Below are 19,964 nucleotides of genomic sequence, written 5' to 3'. Positions count from 1 at the left end.
CTACTTACCTTCAATGATACCTTGTTGCAGTAAGCTTCCTCATTGAACTATTATTGCACTCTGTGTGTGTGTGTGTGTGTGTGTGTACACATGATAAATACATAAACAATATTTTTCCATTCATCACACATGCACGCTATGTATGTATATATGGTATAGTAAAAGGAAGAATATATAACTATATTTCTTTTAACTGATCTTTTAACTCTTCACATGGAATAGTCTTCTACTGAATCCTTTTTAAGAAAAGGTGAGCAGAACTCAGTATAGTATTCCAGATGAGGATGTCGCTTTTCTGATAGTGAAATAACATTCCTTAAGATTTTTGGTTTCATCCAATCCCTGAAAGATGGAAAGGCCTCCTACATAGCATTGTGTAAGGGGCATGTCACGGTTATCAAAAATAGTGAAAAATCAGCTGACAGATCTGAACTGCCATTTGGGATGCAGCACTGTATTCTGTGGCTGTGGTCCTAAGGACCTTGCCCCATGCACCTCTTTGGGGGAGTCCTTGGAGGACTTGCTACAGTGTCTGTATTAGTAATCTTCACCTGCGGGGTTTAGAACCCCTATGCCCTTTCTCTTTGTTTAGAGGTCATGCAGGTATGATGAGGAATGCAGTGCATCTGTCTTCCCTTAGTTGTTGCAGGTATTTTGCAACATAGTGGTATACTTGAATTATAAGTATTCGTTTTAATAGGCATCATCAAATGCAAGCGAACACACTATTAATAAACTCAAGGAACATGATCTTGTTTTGGTATTAGAATAACGACTTGATCAGTTCTTGACATTTTTTTCTTTGTATTCATAATGTTATATCAGTACACTTGTGGAAGTCTGTGTTTGTTCATTTTTCTGACGCTCTTCCCCCCTCATGCAACAAAAAATGTCCCTGATCTTTTGTGCATGAGAACAAAAGTTCCCCTCGTACACAAATATGCAGCAATATTTTTATTAACTGATTTAAAACTACAACCAGAATTATCCTGAGAGATGAAAGGTGTGATGGGCATGATGTACCATTAAGGTATCTTAATTTGCTATCTATTAAATTTAAAAAATAATTTAAATTTGCTTTATCTATTAAATTTTAAAAAATACATTCAAGAATTCATTCTTTCTGTTCCAGCCTTAGTTTGTTTGGAGTAGACATTTTGTGTATAGTTTTCTGTTCAGTGATCAGAAAACGCTTTACTGTTAAAGCAAGATGTTTTTATTTTTATAGAGAGCCAAAGCTTTGGCCACATCTGCTGCTTCCTCTGGTTTCCCTGGGTTTACTCCTCAATCTATTTTGAGATCCAGTCTTCGCACCACACCTGTAGCAACTCCTTCTGTATCACCAGGAAGATCAATAACTCCTCCTTTACGGGCAAAGGAAACCAGAATTTCTTTCGTGGAAGAGAACATAACTACAAAATGGACAGCTGGGGTAAGCTGAGCTACACCTTGGTTAAAGGAGATGCTATTACTAAGACTGATGCTTGCTAGACTGCTACTTGACCTTGATTTTTAAAGCTTTCAATAAAACATTTATAAACTACGTAATACATGTAAAGTACTTGCAGTAGCAGTATGAATTAAAAAGTGCTGCTAATAGAATCCAGAGGCATCCTTAATTATGTCAGTTGTGGTAAGGTATTGGCCATTTTTTATGGCTGCCATCTTGTCAAGGGTATTATCAGATGGAGCATACCTGATGGTGGAATTAAGCTTTACATAATTCACCCAGAATTTAACAGTCCTGTCCTTCAGTATCAGTTTAACAGGTGATACCAATAGATTGCTTTTTTGCTACAGCTTCAACTTGTGTTAGATCCTCTCCAGGTTGAGTAGAACTGGGGGGACACGCATGTTTTTTGTTCATATCAGGGCAAAACTAACATCTTCCTCATAAAAACCTTGGAAAGAGAATGAGGGGAGGGGTTGAGAGCATACACCATACCCCAGCAGAACGTCCAGTACCCCAGTTGATAGGGCATTTATTATATGCAAGAGAGACCTAGGTTCAAGCTCCTGTTTTGAATCAGTCAGAATAAGTGTTTAAATCTCAGTTTACCAAAGCATAAGTGAATGCTCTGATTGACTGTGGTTGAGGCTTGTAACTGCAGTTTTGAGATTAGAAACTGCATCCTGGACCCAAAAACATTTCCTGTCAAAACTCATGTCCTTCATTTGTGTGAAAAAAAGTTTGCTTGTGTCCCAAGGAACAGATTTTGTCCTTCAAAATATGGCCTTATAATATTCACGATACAATCAGTGACAGTGCTAAGAGTTAGACAGCTTAACAACAAAGTTGCACTTTGAACTGTTTGATATCAAGGGCACTTCCCAAGAGATCTGACCTTGTTCTGCTGCAGTGGAATGAGCACCATAACCTTTTGCCTATTTAGTATGATATCATATTCAATATGACCTAGCCCATTTAATATGGTCACACCTGGGATGGGGTGGAGCGTAGGGTGACTTTTTTTTTTTTCCTCTCCTTGGTCTGCCATGTTTTCCTGATCAAGAACTAGGAGTCTTTCTGTAAAAAAAAAAACAAAAAAACAGTGCATCCTGCACAATCAAATCTCACCGAACTCATGCTAAATTTAAGAGATGCTGCATCCTCCTTCCACAGAGCATTTTAGAAATAGAAATCCATGTGGATTCTTAAAGAACTTATGGACAAATAGGAAATAAAGCTGATCATTGCAAAATGTTCATCCCTGAAAGTATGGGGGGGGTCTTGTTTTGGGGGGGGGGGATACCATTAAGCATCTCCCTTAACTTTTCTACTATTCTCAGTCTCTGTATATCACCCTGCAGCTAACAGACATGCCTGACATGACACTTCTCTTTCACAAGCCCTGCACAGGTATAGATAACATTGGTGTTTCACTCCACAGGAACTAGTTGACTTAATCATTATGTTCTGTAGGGAGATAGACTCAGTATTCCCTCTCTCATACTGGAGAGACTGTTTAACACTGTTCTCCTCAAATAGTTGGTATTCTGTATCTTGTCACTCACCAGAAGCCTGGATCCTCAGAAGGCCATTTCATGATGCACTCACTATGCTGTCTACTGATAAGAGAATTCTGGGCTAGGGGCAGAATTTACACACATCTGTGCAAGTGATCAGAAACCGGTTCAAATCTGTAACACATCAGAAGTACAGTGCACATAAACTGCTTTCAAAATGGCCAGAACTGTTTTAAGATAAACCTGGATGGGTGCAGGGTCAGACTTAACTGATTTAGGTTAAATTGATTTATTGAACTTCTGTCCCAGATCCCCTTCATATTCAAATTAATGCATAGTCCCCCAGCATTCCAGGATGCTTTGCAGCTCCCCTGCAACTGCCCCTCCCCCACAGAGTGAGTGGACTAGCCTTGGCCCGAGCTGTCTGTTCCAGCTGAGCAGGGAGGTGTGCTGTAGCTCTCCCCAGCTTCTGGCTTGAGCCACTGCAGGTATATGGCTGCATTTCCAGAATCACAAGTGAATGTCAGTTTACTTGTTCATCAGTTCGATCTATAAAATTTGGACTAACTTTTGAAATTTTAATCAATTCAGCTTCGGGCTTTTTAACTGTTTGTACTTAGCCCTGTTGCTCCTATTTTCATTTCTTTCAGTTGAAGTCTGTTTCCAGGTGCAGTTTTTCCAGATTCCAGCTTCTTTTTGTTTGGGAAATTCTGTATGGGGCTCCAGTTGCTCCTCCAAGCCGTATGCGCTTTCAGTATTGTCTTTTATTCATGCCTCTGAGATGGAGCATCTCCCAGTTCTGTGGATCTGTTTCAGTGTTATCTGGTCCTTCTTTGTGATATCTGAACAGCAAATTAGGTCCCATTTAAAGTCCTAACCAGATTCTGGGACTCAGCTGGTTTTTTTTTTTGGCTTCCTTATTGTAGCAGGCTAATGAGCTGTGCATTTCAAAATCTTGCCCCCTTCCTATAGACAACTTTATTAGCTTTATTCTTGAGCTCTTGATAGTTCAATGTTCCTGTGTCCTCTTGTACTCTTCTTTCTGAATGGATTGAAAAATGAGTGGATATTTTGGAATAGCAGTCTTTTTGCAAAAGCTGCATTTTAAAAGGCTTGGCTTTCTGCCACAAGGATCCCATCACTGCTAGGTTTTTTTTTTTTACAGAGGTAGATGTCAGTAAATGAGTCTTGTAGGAAAGCGAGCCAGCAGGTATGAAACAAATGAAGTTTCGTTACTCCCAGATTTGTAATACTGTTGACTTCTCAGTGATGTTCATGAGGTGTCAAACACCTTGCCCAAGCAGGGAAGTTGCTTGGAATGCCTGACACTCCCTACCCTAACCCTAACCCCCCATTTCCCCCCTCCAGATCAGTACAAAATCTAGTCTTGGGAAATTGAAGACTTGTATAATGACAGTGCTGATGATTTTACTGAGCACAACATATGTGATTCATAGTTTGATTTAAAAAGTTTCATTCACAAATAGTCAGAGAAATCATAGCGAATACTGCTTTAATAATTTAGGTGTATTTGTATGTAAAACTTTATCAGAATCTATGTGGGAGTTGGGAGACCATTGAGGCTATTTACAGGAAAGACCACATCCTAAGGGCCTCAGGGTGTAATAAATTGTTGTTGATCTATCTACACTTCAGCCTAGGACTAAATGAATAGCGCACATTGGCATATTAATATAAATATAAATTTAAAGGGACATAATCATTTGGATTAGACCAAATCTTAAATATTGTTTTAAATAGGGACAGTCTCAATAAATTAGAATTCTTGGAAAATGCTTTTTTGGATTTTAAATTTTCTATTTTCCCAAACTTGAACACATCAATGGATTCAACTAATAAGTGAAGTTATAAAAAGGAAATAATCTGACCAAGTCTAGTTTTGCCTACCAAGTTGAAAGTCTTCAACTAAATATTGGAAATAGTTTTTAGTTGATAGTTAAATCAGTTTTAAAATGAAAGTTTTAGAAGCAAAGCTGATGTTTTTTATGGGCTTCGAAATAGATATTGTCAGTACCTTGCTTACTGTTACATTGATACACTTTTAAAATGCCAAATGTTTAACATGTTTTTTATTTTTGGCAAAATCTTGAATATCATTAATTGCTTGTTTGCCTTATTTTTAATAAAGGTGACAGGAGATGATACACAATTTATAGCTTCATCTCAACATAGTCTTGGAGTTCAAATGGAGGGCACTGTGTCTAAGAACAGAGATGAAGTTGTTCCTTTTACTTTGAGCAGTCATGAGGAAGATCATGTTGAATTGGATGAATCATCAGAAGACATAACAGGAGATGACTTGGAGAAAATGGAAGTCAGCAAAGAAACTAGTGATTTTTCTGCCAGGTCAGACCAAACTACTTTGGAATATCAAGATGCAAAATCACCAGGTGATTTTGAAGAAGAAGTCATCTTTATAGCCTTGAAATCAGCAGATTCCTCCACTGAAGATGCTGCTGATGTACAGAAGAAAATGGAAGAAGTTAGTGAAGTGGTAGAAAACAAACCTTCACAGACTGAACAAGCAGCTTCTTCAGAGTTGGAGAAACAAACTGGTATGTCTCATTGTGTAATAGCTTGTTATCTAACAAATTGAAGGTTTGAATACCTTTAAATGTTACTTTTATTGTACATTAGTTACATAGTGCTACCAGATGTAATAGCAGGGATACTTGGAAAAGACTACATTATAAACTCTTGTTCTTGGGCATCTTATATTCTGTGAATAAATTGCCCTTTGGGCTTACGTTTAGTCGCAGCCAAGAGACTGATATTTCAGGTCCAGGTGGTCTAGAGTGTGACAGGATTTTCATTAGATTAATTTATTTTGTCTTTAGAGTTAAGTAACTGCTTCATATTTGGCAGAGACCGAGTTCTCAATAGGAAAGTCTTTGACCTGTTTGAAAGTAAAGTAGTAGTATTTGTAAAGAGAATATGGGTTTTATCTAGCATTTCCCTCCTCTCCATTTTACTGTTGCAAGATATGGTATTTCTGGTACCAGGACATTCCATTTATGGTATTCGACATCCATTTATGTCACCTCTAATTTTGAAATGGCAATTTTCACATCAACGATTATGCACTGAAGTATTAATGGCCTCTGTAGATGGTTTGAATGCAACTAAACTACAAGAATTTTGCAGTCATGGGGAAGACCGGTTGTTCCCATTGAGGTGTCTCAGATCTTTGTCTTTGTGACCAGCAGAAGTTCCTAAGTATGGTGTCCATTACCACAATCCAAACATGGTACAGGTCCAACTATCTAATAAAGTAGTTTAGTTGTCTGGACTCTCCGATCATGCTTCTTGCAGTCAGACAAACTGATGCTTTTCCACACGCTTTTCAATGCTGGAAGTATCCTTATATGATTTCCCTTGTATCTTTTGACGAAGAGGATGTTTTTCATGTTACTGTAGTCATTTCTGTAGTGCAGGGGAAAGGCTAATATTAACAGTTGCTGGATGCCCAGGTCCAGCCTCTTTCAACTCAGTTAATCATCATTCAGGGATACGAGATAGGAGGGGGTATATTGAACAACCTGTGGTAAAATGAGGAAATTGAAATAATAAAGGGGGAAAAGACTTATAGAAAGAGCTAGAAATGCCCAGAGTCCAAGAAAAGTGGAAGAAGCAGACTGAGAGACAATAACATCTGATTTTAAGAGCAGATGCTGCTACTTGATTTTCTTCAGCTGCCAGTCCAATAATGCATTGAATTTTAATAGCGAGAGAGAAAAAAATATTTCAGTTCTCCCAAAAATATTTCAGTTCTTTCAGTTTTTTTCTTTGAAAGAATATGAATACAGTAGTAATGAAAATATGAAATTAAATTATACTATAATGAAAACACTGTGTACGCATAAAGCTTCTTCCTTTGTAGTAGTAGTAATATTTCAGACTGTGTGCACTTATAGGCTTAGATATTCCATTAGATCTCTTGCATCTGAAACATTAATAAAATGCATAATGAAGTCTGTATATCACTTAAATAAACAGTTTAAATGTGGATAAAGCTAGTAGCTCCTTGTTCAGTTATTAATTCTGTTCCTAGAATTTGGGGGAAATTTGAAAACTGAATGTCTCACCCTTCCTGAAAATGGTGCATCAGTGTATCAAGCTGCTGAGGCCTCTGCTTGTTTGACAGCGAGTGAAAGGTAAGTATATAAAAATAAGTAACTCAGGTATCCAAAGATGCATATCAATGGGCTGGCTTATACGTCAACTTTGTTTATATTCTAAAAATAAAATAGAGAATAATGTTTAATGGGTTCCTTGCATCTTCCTGACTATGGACCCATTTATTGTAGTATAAACATCCTGCAGGTTCAGCAGTCAAACTTTCTTTTTAGTCACTGATTTCAAAGTACTGTGGTTACAAAACCATCCACTCTCTCATAAGACTATTTGAATAACGCTTCCAGTGTGTTTTGTTAAATGGACGCCATAAACTTGAAAATCCCTCTTGTGTTTGAGAATTTGTATACTTTGTGTAGTATCACCCAAGTTTCCGATAACTGAAAAATTGTTGTTTGTGGCTAACGTACATTAAAGAGCCTGCAGAGTCCATAGAAAAACTGAATTGCCTATGGTAACATTATTGGTATAGATCTTACTTTCATGTCGTTTGTTATAAACTTTTTGTTACAAGAATAATTCTGCAGACATAACTTTATAGGAATAACACTAACTGGCTTGAATCATATTGTTACTAAATGCATGGGTGTAGTTAAGATGAGCCAGGAATCCAATGCTAATAGTTTGTGGTAGCAGGTTTGGGTTTTTCTTCTGAGTTTGTTTGCAGTGTCTGAATTTTAAAATGAGAAGATGTCTATACAAGGGCCAGTCTAAAGCTTTCTATGGAACTTGTTTCTTTTCAGTTCACAGGGTGAAACAATCAGTCAGGAGCCCCAAATTCAGTCTTCAGAAGAAAGAGAACTCCTTATTACAAGAAGTTCACAGTCCTTGGAACCACCAAGAACAGGTAATGTTCTTACCTGTAATGTACTTACCATTGCAGGTCCCCTGGCACAGCTTTACGAGCACTCATGGTGCTCTGGCAAGGTGCCAAAGGACTGGAAGAGAGCCAATGTGATCCCCATTTTCAAAAAAGGGAGAAGGGAGGACCCAGGAAACTATAGGCCTGTTAGTCTTACTTCGGTCGGTCCTGGGAAAGCTCTTTGAGAAAATTATCCAGGAGCACATCTGCGAGGGACCGGCAGGGGAGTGTATGCTTAGGGGCAACCAACATGGGTTCATCATGGGCAGGTCCTGTCAGACCAACCTGGTGGCCTTTTATGATCAGGTCACTAAATCCTTGGATGCAGACATTGCAGTGGACATAGTCTTTCTGGACTTTAGAAAAGCCTTCGACACTGTCTCTCACCCCATTCTTATTAAAAAATTAGGCGACTGTGGTGTTGATTCCTACATGGTCAGATGGGTCATCAGTTGGCTGGAGGGCCGTATGCAGAGAGTGGTGGACAGGTCTTTTTCGACTTGGAAGGACGTGGGCAGTGGGGTTCCGCAGGGCTCGGTCCTCAGGCCTGTACTGTTCAACATCTTCATCCGTGACTTGGACAAGGGGGTGAAAAGCACCTTGTTCAAATTCGCGGATGACACTAAGATGTGAGGGGAGGTGGGCACGCTAGAGGGGAGGGATGAGCTGCAATCAGATCTGGACAGGTTACAGAGGTGGGCAGATGAGAACAGGATGGGTTTCAATATGGACAAGTGCAGGGTAGTGCACCTGGGGAGGAAGAACCAGCAGCATACCTACAGGCTGGGGAACTCCCCTTTCACCAGCACAGAGGCAGAAAAGGATCTTTGAGTCACTGTTGACTCAAAGATGAACATGGGCCGCCAACGTGAGGATGCAGTCAGGAAGGCCAACCGCACCTTGTCATGCATCCACGGATGCATCACAAGCAGGTCCAAGGAGGTGATCCTCCCCCTCTATGCAACCTTGGTCAGGCCTCAGTTAGAGTACTCCATCCAGTTCTGGGCACTTCACTTCAGGAGGGATGTGGACAACACTGAGAGAGTCCAGAGAAGGGCCACTCACATGATCAGGAGGCAGCAGGGCAGGTCTTATGAGGATAGGCTATGGGATCTGAACCTGTTCAGCCTCCACAAGAGGAGGCTGCGAGGGGATCTGGTGGCTGTCTATAAACTGGCCACAAGAGACCAGCAGGCAATGGGAGAGTCCCTGTTCCCCAGAGCAGTACTGGGAATAACAAGGAACAATGGCCATAAGCTAACAGAGAGCAGATTCTGGCTGGATATCAGGAGGCGCTACTTCACAGTCAGGGTGGTTAGGATCTGGAACCAACTTCCAGCGGAAGTGGTGCTGGCTCCTACCCTGGGGGTCTTTAGGAGTAGGTGAGATGAACACCTTGCTGGGGTCGTTTGACCCCACTACTCTTTCCTGCCATGGCAGGGGGTTGGACTTGATGATCTGCTCATGTCCCTTCCGAACCTATTAACTATGAAACTATGAATGTATGTATTGGTATGTTAACTGAGCTGAAGCAGTAGAAAATGGGAACAAGTATTTGAACTGTCAAGGTTAAATATGCCACTTGTCCTATCGCTAAACACTTTTGACAGATTCAAGTTAAGCTAGTACTGTAATGCAAACTTGCCTCAATTTGTAGGCAGAGTATAGATATCAAGGAAAGTCTGTTCAGAAAACACAGTCAGTGTTTTTATTGAATTGGATATCAAAGTAAATTGGCGCTCTTATAAAGTTTCTTTTGAATGGAGTTTGCTTTTACATGCATTGCATGCTGCTTCATATTCTCCAGTTTTGCTGTAAACTACATCAAGTGTGCTATGGGACCTGTAACCCTAAAACACCCTTCAGGTTGACTGCAGGGTGTTTGGTGTATTCAGGCTAGAAAAAATAGTCAGGTGACATAAAAGCTTTTTTGTAAAGTCCTGAGAAACATCAGAAACTATGATAGAGGGTTAAAAGACTTCTGGATTGTGCTGAATTCTCACTGTTCAGTTTTGGTTTTACTATGTGTAAACCTGAGCAAATATAAGCATTATTGGGATATTTCATATTCCCATATAATAGTTGCTTCCTTTTTCTGTGTGTCTACCAGGATAAAGGTGTTAGTTTGCCAATGCTTCGCTAGTTTATTTTATAAATCCCCAGTATTCGTACAGCAAACTTAATGACAGACTCATAAAATGCACGTTTTTATTTAAAAAGGAAAAATTAACAGGGAATTTTTTTTCAGCTGCAGTCTGTATGCTTGACAGTGAGGAAGTCATTAGAACTCACTCAGAAAATCAGCTTGGAAAGGAAACAGGTACAGACATGCATGGAAACCAGAACCCAGAGGAGGCTGCAGTAGCAGAAAATGTTCTCTTGCAAGAAGAAAGAACATCTTCTAACAGGGTTCCTGAGACTCAAGTTCATGTAAGAATTTATTTTCCCTTTTAAAACAGTTATTGCAACATTTAAATCTAAGACCTTTACATAGCTGGTATCAAAATGTTTCGGTGTAAGCCCTAAATCTTTTTAGTTGCTTAACATATGCCCTTTACTGGGGGAAGAGAACGTGTAGTCCTGTTTGTTTCCATAGTGTTGAGTACATTGGAAACCTAATCACAGTAATGGCTATATGTTCTTGGGGGATTTTTTCCCTGGCATCTTTTTTTCTTAACATAGGTGCTTAGCTGAGTAGTCAGCAATCAAATGTCTGATTGTTGCTTTGAGCATTAAAAAGAGAGGGCAGTACAGCTTCATTTTTTTAAGTTTGTTGGAAAGCATTTTGTGGTGTCTAAATTACTTGGGAACCCGAATCCATTTTAGAAATAAGCTATGCATTTGAGGGCATAGCTCACAAAGGAACTTGGATGTAGTGATAGTCAGGATTTCCACACCCAAAAAATCAGCATCCAGGCTTAGGCATGTGCTAAAAATGCAGGATGACAGTTGCCATTGCACTCAAAATAATAAAGCACTGTTTCTGTTTTTGCCAGCTGTGGGGATGGGAGGGCAGGTTAGAGGAAGTCATTGGAGTCTTGCTGCTGGTAATTGTTTGAGGAGAATACTTTGTTGGGAAAGAAATCGAGCAGATGTGCTGAGGGAAGCAGAGATTGGTCCCATGGCTGCTTGCAAAAGAGAATGAGGAGAGGACAATGCATTGCCTCACTTCTGTCATCACCACCACCTCCTGTTAGCATATCTCATGGTCTTCTCAGTATCTTTTTTAAAGCCTTGAGTTGAGTTGGGACAGGAAGTCTGTTTCAAACAGAAGAGGAGTCTTAAAAATAGGTGGAAGGCTGTACATTGGCAATATTCCTTGAGTTCAGTCAAGTCTCCTTAATTATTGTTAATGAATGGTATGCTTCTGCCATGAAGTTCCGTAGCAGTCTTTGTCAAGTGAATGCTAATCTGTGTTGTCATGTGAGGAGCTGCCACGCAGCTGACCAGTACTGTCCATATTTGGGAGAAAGAGTTAACAAGTCTTCCTATTAATTCTTTTTAGAGAACAGCTTCCTTCCAAGTGAGGCCCCCTCTGGATGTTGCTGTAATTGTTAAGATGCAAGAATTCAAATCTAAAAAAAGGAAAGGCAGAAATTGTCCTGCATGGGGAACTGCAAAGACTTTGGAGACAGTGAACTGGCCCAAGGAGTTGCCCAGCACAATCTTTGGCTATAAAAATTACTGTAAAGCTCATGATTGGGGCTAGCATAAACTCTGCCCCATTTTTCTGTCTGATCAAACCCATAATATTTAATCATCATGGGATAATTGGTATTTATAGTCATTTCATTACTAACCTCTTCATGTTTTTAGGTTTTATGGAGTTGTTCTGAGAACCCAAAGATTTCCTATTATCTCTTCCTTTTTTGCCTTCTGCTCTTCTGTTCATTTCCCCTCCATTTACCATGGGTTAAAATGTTGATGGTGTCATCAGGTAGTGTGCATCCTTCCATTATTGAAGATTGTCTAGTGAAGGAACCAAGCCAAAAAATTGGGTGAGATCCCAACTTTACCTTCAATCTGAACATAATATAATTTGAGTCCAATTTTAGATGTACAACCAACTAGTAAGTTTGGAACCAAACCCATCCCATTCCCCTCAAAAAATCTTTGGCATGCTTTTTGGTTTAAGCTTATCTTCAGTTATTTGGTCTCAGAATAGACTGGAGGCAGTTCCAGGATTTCTGTATGCTTGGTAAGCAACACAGCTGACTCTTTGCTGGTAGGAAGTCCATTGTAATTTTACATAGGCATGTCTATAACTGCTGTACTACTTGTTTTAATTTAGAAATAATTTATTTTTAGTTCCTTAAATATGCAAACTTTATCCACACTAGTGAATCTCCTATTTCTCTTATGTTGAATAGGTTAAAAAGGAGGTTTATTGACCAGGATCTGCTGAAAGTTAGTATTTGCAGAAATTAATTGAGTATTAATATTTAATTTTCTTTATTTTTATTTCAGATTGTTGAAGATGGCACATTTCATGCACAAGCTGCAGAAGAAGCAGCCGAACCATCTCCAGGCAATGAGCTACATCCGTCTGACAGTCTTAAACTTCAGTATAATTATGGTTTTGTTGAAGATCAGTTCCCTTGTGATTTGCTGGATAGTAAAGACATTGATGAAAATGATGCAGCTGAAGGGGATGCAGAGCTTTTATCTCAGGACAATTTTACTTTAGTATTAGAAGGAGAAGAAGGGGAAGCTGAAACAGAAGAACCTGCAGGATTACATACTATTTCTGAACCGGTTAGCAGAAAAATAGAAGACAAATGTATCAGTAGCCTAGGAAGTACTGACAGCCAAGAGTGTGTTACAAATTCAGTGTCCACTGTAACTAGTGACCAAGAGTCTCAAAATCTGGCTGAAGCACTCCCATATGTCCCTGAGCCTATTAAAGTTGCTATTGCTGAAAATTTATTAGATATAATCAAAGACACAAGAAGTAAAGAATTCACTTCTGAAGTTGTAGAACAGTCAATTCATGAAAGTATACCATTAATAGGTAAGAGGGTAACTGGTTTCCAGAAGTCAAAGACTTCACTAATGACTGTTCAGGAAACAAGTGAAGATACTTCCACGGTTCCACAAGTAGAGTATTTTGTGACCCCTAAAACACGCAAAAGGGGACGAATGAGCAAAAGTCTACATATCCCTTCAACTGATGAACAGTTGTCAAAGATGGGTAAGCCAGATCTGTTAGGACTGTCTGTCCTCAGGAGAAGTGCTAGGCGAACTTCAGAAACTTCTGAAAGTTCTCAGCTTCAGCTGAAGGAAAAAGTTCAAGGCGAACAAATAGCTTCAGTCCCTGTTATGCCTAGGAGAGGCTGCAGGAAAACTAAGGAGACTATTTCAGAAAAATCAGCAAATGTTCATTCTGGTCATTCAGAGGAGCTACAAATAGCTGCTACTCCAAGGAGAGGATTAAGGAGAACAAAGGAAGCCACACAAGAACTTAATGAACAGGTTGATGAGGAAACATCATTTGCTGAAGATGCGATAAAGTTGTCTGCTACTTCTAGAAGGACTGGCAGAGGTTCAAAAAGTTCAGTAGGGTATCAAGGAAGAAGACAACTTATCACTGATCACAAGTTAAAAATGGTAGTGAGTCCCAGTAGAAGCACAAGAAAATTAAAGAGAGTTAGTTTACAACTTACTGAAAATATCATTAGTGATCAGGACCCCAGTGAGAAGCAGTTGTCCGTGCCAGCTAGAAGAGGAAGGAGAAGAAAAATGAGTACATCACAGATTTTAGAAAAATCTGAGCTTGACTCATCTATTTCATCTCTTCATCAATTAGAACTTAAACTTCCTGTCACTCCTCGAAGAAACTTTAAGCGAGGGGCCCTAAATTTCCCGACAAGCTCAGAATCTCTACTTTCTCAGGAAGACATGCATTCAAGGAAGAGCAAGAAAATGCTTGACACTCCAAGAAGATCAACAAGAGTTACAACTATTAAAGCAGAAAAAACAGATACTGGAGAACCCACTGTTGAGAGAACACCTGTTCAGCCAGTATTGGCTACCAACAAGACTCCAAGAAAGCGTGGACGTCCAAGCAAAAAGAGCCAACTGCCATCAGTGTTGCAGGAAATTGCAGAAGAAGTAGTCTTGCATCAAGGAACTGAGGGCAGTCCTTTGCCAACTGCAGACACAACTAAATCAAGATTTGATGAAACAGTGAGGACTCTAGCTGACAGTGATAGTCGTGTCACAAGGACCAGATCCAGTAAAATCAGCATACATCAGAACCTCTCCATAGAGGAAAACAAATCCTTCTTTTTCTCTCCTCCTCTCACAAAGCTGACAAAGAAATCACAAGGTACATCAAATATTTTCAGATACAAAGTAAGAATGGTTGCAGCTTGCAGTTTTCGCCTATCAGCAACCCAGAACGTATTGTGAACATAGCTTCTGTGTCCTGTAAGGAGCTTAATCATATAAAAATTAAGATTTGGAGTTAAATAAGGAACTCATTTTTTGATTTGTGTCTAGATGTTATATAGCTAAGTTGTTATAAACCCCTTTACAGCAGTGATTCTCAACTAGGGTGCCTTGAGGTCCTTCCACGGGTGCTGTGGGGTAGCACTCAGTGTTAGCATTGATAGGTGTACAGCATAATTCACAAGATAAATCCAAAGATTTCAAAGAGAAATCCCTAATACTTAAAACATTCTGACCTGTCATGGTCTTTCTAAGAACTTTGTAACAGAAGAATTGCTCCATTGTTTTTTCAGGAGTCAAAATACAAATGCAAACTAAGCTGATACTCTTCTAGGGGTGCCTCAAGTTAAAAAAAAAAAATTAGAACCACTCCCTTAAGAGTGAGAATTTGAAATGCCCTAAGCACAGTAGAACAAAATTTAGTCTGAGCTTTTGCACTGACTTTAGTTTTTACTCTCCTTATGTACTGATCTTGGTGCCAAATGCTTTTTTATTTTCACTGGGTGAAGTAACATGGCACTGTTCCTAAACTCTGTCTATAGCATGAGTTCACCCTACTTGTGACTGCAGCATGAAGTGTACCTTGCAGTAGATCTTGTTACTCCTCATTGTGATTGTCCTGCATCTACTGCATGCCCTTTTGATTACCAGTGAAGTAATTGCTTGTCAGCTTCATTACCAATAAAAACACTAAACATTTTATAGTGACAGTTCACATCCACCAGAGCTAATGATTCAGATTATCCATGTACTGGAGCAAAAATTGCTACATTGGTTTGTTTTGGTTCACAAGTTGCAACAAGACTCTGCTGATAAGTGCATCTTAGAATCTAAAGTTCCAATATGCTGACCAAGTGTGAACCTTGACTCTTGCTTTTCTGTTTAAAGGCAGTTTTGTACTGGCTAGTAATCTCATTGCTGTTCTGTATTTCTGACATCCCCATTTTTGCGTGTGCATTAATTGTATTTTTGTCATTCTAGCTGAAAAAACAGAGGATCCTGTACAGCTCAAGGATTTAGATCCAGAATTGTCTTCTCAGTTTGTCTTCTCACCCCCTCACTTGAGGTCCAGAAGAAAACACGTACCTGCTATTTCTAGGATTGTGAAAGAGCTAGTAAGTAGTGTTTGTAAATGACTCCTTTTCTTGCGTTTTTCTCTCTCAAATCATATTATTTAGTCATAGCTACAGTACCCTATTCAGTAAAAACATATAATGGTTAATTTAAAAAAAATAAGTAAAATGGGTTATTTTCCTTCCTTCCTAAAGTTAAACTAGCATTGTATTTAAAAATCATCTCAAATAAGCTAAACTGTGTATTCTTAAGCTAAGAATAAATTATGTCTTGGCTTTATCTATTGTTCTGTGTTGTGTCAAAATAATTTGATAAACTCCTTACTTTAAAACTAGAGCTTTCAGTCATTGGTACTGTATTTCTTCGTTATACAGGAGAAAACAACCATGCTTTAAGGAATGCTAGCTTTATTTTTACTGTTATTCATCTTTCAGTGTGAAACAGATTTGAAAGCAGAAAACCAACAACTGGTCAGTATTCTTTAGGAGCAGGAGGGATTTAAACAGTATAAATCACTTGTATACTTTCTTTTGCTGCACTGTAGGATCTTCCCACTAAAGAGGAGGAAGATACCAAATCCACAGAGTCTGTGGGAAAGCAGAAGGTGAAGAGAGGTAGAATTGCAAAAGCAAAAACGAAGCAAGCAAGCAAGTATGAAGTGTTTCTTAATGTTTAAGAGTATTTATTAACATTTAAGAGTATTTGAACTTATCCATGATAGTGGCTAAAATCTCATGTGTAGAGAGAACCTTGAGGAGTCTGTAGTTCAGTCCTCCCCACTTCCTTGGATGGAGTGAACAGAGAGAAGTTTTTGCTCTGGGACATGTTCTCTGTGCTTGTGTTGAAAAACTGCATCAAAAAGGCATTTGCTGCTTTTCTTACAGTCCTGCCTATGCTCCGGCTGCCCTGGGCAGGCACTCTGAGCTTTCCAGGGCCCAATCCTACACATTCTGGGAATTTCCCTACCAGAAACCCAGGGATCCCCCATTGCCAGAGCCGTTCAAGTGTGGTCCTACAGAATTAGGCTTCTGAATCCCTAGGAGTGGCATGGGCCTGATCCTATGGTACAATGCTTGTTTTGACCTGTGAAGCAGATCAGTTATATCGGGACACATCCAGGCAGAGCCAATCTGCTTCATTTGGTGACATCTGTTTGCGGCCTAACTTACTGTTTTTCTTTAAACTAGTTGCCTTCAAGGCTGATAATGCCTTTCCGTTGAATAGTACTGTGTTGTCAAAGTTACATTATCTGTATTTAATAATAAAAGCAGAAATTTAGTCTTTGGCCAACTAAATGCTTCCAGGCCCGTATTTAAAACTTGTTAGGCTTTTTTGTCAGAGAGAAAAAATGGGTATTTAGTCTTGCCCAGTCTAATTTTAACTAGATTTAGTGTCATGAAGAAGAAAAAGAATCTTTCTTTTGGAAAAGCTGAATTATGATTCATGTTTTTCTTGAAGTTGGTATACAGAGAATATCAGTTTTATACTGCCACCAGCAGGACTTCAGTGTTACAAATTCAGGAAATAATTCTGGTTCATGCCATTACATGAATTCATATGTTTCCACTTTTAAGTCTCTGTTTATAAGGCTACTGACGGACGTGCGATTAAAGGTGCAGTGGGATCTGATCCGTGATCCCAACAATCATGCATCCAGCCATGGCACATAAGCATGGTAGGAGGTGCAGTTGTGGGATTAAGAATCAGATCTGATTGGTGCTGGACACGCATTCAGTTTAAGGTGCGAGGGAAACCATCCACTAAGTTATTGTATATGACTTTGTGTAATAACTCCATAGCTTATTCCGTTTTGTCGCTCCGTTTAGTGCACGAACGTGTGGCCAGGTTACTGCTTAAGAGGTGATCACATCTTAAATGTAACATCTGCTAGGGCTCTAAGTCACAAATTTTTCATTGGCTGGTCACATTTTTATATTCATTTTTATAAACCCAGTGACAACAATGGGCTTGAGCAAGAAAACAACCATTAGTTAAGTAAGATAGTTTTCCTTCTAAACTGTAAAGTCATACATTTAAAGATAGCTTAGTCCCATGCTCTACCAGGAGCTATGAGTTTGCCTTCTTATTTTCAAAAAAATATTTTGAGAGGTCATCTGCTGGTACTACAGGAACAACAGGAAGTTACAACTGTAACTGTTAATGTTTTACTGTTAATGGAAAATATGACCATATGTCAGGACACTAACATGTATTATTTTAATGCAAGATCTTTATGTGGAGAGGCCCACAAGTAGTTGAGACAGTGTCTGGGTATAAGGGAAAATAATCCTATTTATTTTAATTTAGCTATTTGGCTTTTGTTCTTCTGTGCCAAGAAGCATGAATCATGCTTATAAGTGGGTGGGTTGGTTGGTTTATAAATTTTTTTCCTGTATAAAAAGGGTACTTTAAAATGTAATCTTTTTGGAACCTGCTTTTTTTGTAGAGCCACAGGGAAAGAAAGCTCTTGGTCACCTCCACCAGTAGAGATTAAGTTCATTTCTCCTTTTGGAAGTTCAGTGGATGGGACAAGAGGCAAACAGAAAGAATCTGCAGACGCAACAGAAAAGACTCTTCGAAAGAACAAAAAGAGACTGTCTAATTTTCCAAAGCCAGTTGTGCGCCGGAAGATGCTATAACTGTTTTTTTAAGTTTGTAATGTACACCACTGTTTGTAAAGTCATCAGAATTGTGTGGATTATTAAATAAGAAAAAATCATCTAATTTGGAAGAGAATAATTTATATAAATTATTGTAAAATTTCATAAACAAATGGTCTTCAATAAGTAACTCCATATGGAGTGTGATTTCTTCAGTCAATGCAGTTTTTTCTATTTTATATTAAGACTTCATACATTTATATAATATGTAAATACAGCTTATTTTAGGAATGTTAAATAAAACTGTATACTTCACAATATACATATTGTCTATTAGCTTTTTGAGGGAATAAGCGTTGAGTGGCCTGAATTGCTTGAGGGCATCTTAATGTTGGCTTGCTGCAGTTGGTACCCCTCAAATCTGAGGCCAAAACTTGTTTTTTAATGGTTTGTTTTTACTTAATATAATGAATAAAAAATAAAAATCTGACAACTGTTTTAAAATTTCTAGAAAAATGTTTGACCCATTGGCACCAATAGTTGGGACTACAACACAACTGCTAATTCCATATATACATGACTAAGATGTACTGTATTGAAGTCGGAATGTAAACAATTGTATTGAAGCTGTGCAATATTTTTTGTATTTGTCTTAAATTTTGGAAAAGCTGCTCTTGAGTTTATAAAACTAGATCACACCTCAGCTGTTTCACTTTTTTCATGCCTAACTATATGTACTTGAATGCTTATAGTAATGTATTATATATAGTTCATCAGATTTAAAGGGGCTTTGTTCACATTGAATTTTGTCCCCAAATTGGAAAAAATATTTCCATAAGAAATATTAACATTAAGAGAAATTCTACCACAACTTAAGTAATGAACAGTTGTCTGCAAGCATGTATGATCCTGTAACATTAGAAAACCCATGCACTGCAGCACAGGAAAACCTTTAGGTGAATTGGATTTCCTTTAATTCAAGCACAGAAAAATGCATAAAGTGTCCAAAGATCATAGCTACGAACTAGATTTTTTTGCCACATCTACTTCATTGAAAAGTAAGTTGTGAAAAATTTCCTCATACAGTCTAAAATAATACGAATTATAAGAAAAGAAGGTATTCCTTGTTAAGGCAGATATTGGAAGTGTTATTTTGGTCTCCTAAGGCATCAGCCTTAATTCTTTTGGACATTTTTTATGACATTTTATGTATGTTAATTTGTATCTAGATGCAACTTTGAAGACTTTACAATAGAGTGGGCCTTGAAATTAAACTTTTTAATTAGTGAAAGCTACTACAGTTACATGAAGAAATAATTTATCAGGTAGCTCATACATTATACATAATGAGTTTGAACATATTAATAATTAAGGTTTGAAAAAGAAAATGTCATTGGCAGTGTGTTTGATTTCTCAAAACAGGGTAGTCTAGAGAAGCAGTTGTGTGCACTTTAAATAATTGTCTCCTTTGGAATATCCTTGGAAGAGTTTCTGGAAGTAGTAAAAAAAAACATGCCAAGCATTGACAGTGTGAAAGTGGCAGTTCGGGTGAGACCTTTCAGTCAGGTTAGTAGTCATTCTGAATTTTACTATACTTAGATGTATGTGTTAGTAGGCTTCTTTTAAGGGTAAACTCTGAAGCTCTAACATGAGAAGATTATAGGGCTGTTACCAAAATAAGATGTAGTCACACAGTGAATAACTTAAAGAAGCAAATTTTAAAATGGCAAAAGAAAACCGACTTAAGAAAACCCGGAGTTGTATGTCCTTAAAATGTTGTTTTAAGTGTTTAAATACCTCTTAAAATAGAACTGAATTAATAAAATTGTGGTGAAGGTTGCTTCACAAGATTTTAA

General features: G+C 38.4%; 1 protein-coding gene across 2 annotated transcripts in view; it reads left to right on the top strand.

Annotated features, from left to right (window-relative positions):
- The window catches only part of AHCTF1 (AT-hook containing transcription factor 1), a 66,342-nt gene extending 46,378 nt beyond the window's left edge, over window positions 1-19,964 (top strand). For both annotated transcript variants that reach the window (XM_090044869.1, XM_090044859.1), the window contains exons 28-36: window positions 1,229-1,432; window positions 5,117-5,543; window positions 7,040-7,142; window positions 7,866-7,969; window positions 10,233-10,414; window positions 12,452-14,312; window positions 15,416-15,549; window positions 16,053-16,159; window positions 17,955-19,964. In XM_090044869.1, the coding sequence (XP_089900995.1) occupies window positions 1,229-1,432; window positions 5,117-5,543; window positions 7,040-7,142; window positions 7,866-7,969; window positions 10,233-10,414; window positions 12,452-14,312; window positions 15,416-15,549; window positions 16,053-16,159; window positions 17,955-18,147 (3,315 nt within the window). In that variant the 3' untranslated portion in view covers window positions 18,148-19,964. The remainder of the gene's footprint in view (window positions 1-1,228; window positions 1,433-5,116; window positions 5,544-7,039; window positions 7,143-7,865; window positions 7,970-10,232; window positions 10,415-12,451; window positions 14,313-15,415; window positions 15,550-16,052; window positions 16,160-17,954) is intronic.

Source organism: Crocodylus siamensis, chromosome 1 (genome assembly GCF_052110815.1).
Source record: "Crocodylus siamensis isolate JL-2025a chromosome 1, ASM5211081v1, whole genome shotgun sequence".
Taxonomy (NCBI): Eukaryota; Metazoa; Chordata; order Crocodylia; family Crocodylidae; genus Crocodylus; species Crocodylus siamensis.
The sequence above is the reverse complement of the archived record's forward strand: the minus strand, read 5'-3'. Positions and strand labels throughout refer to the sequence as shown.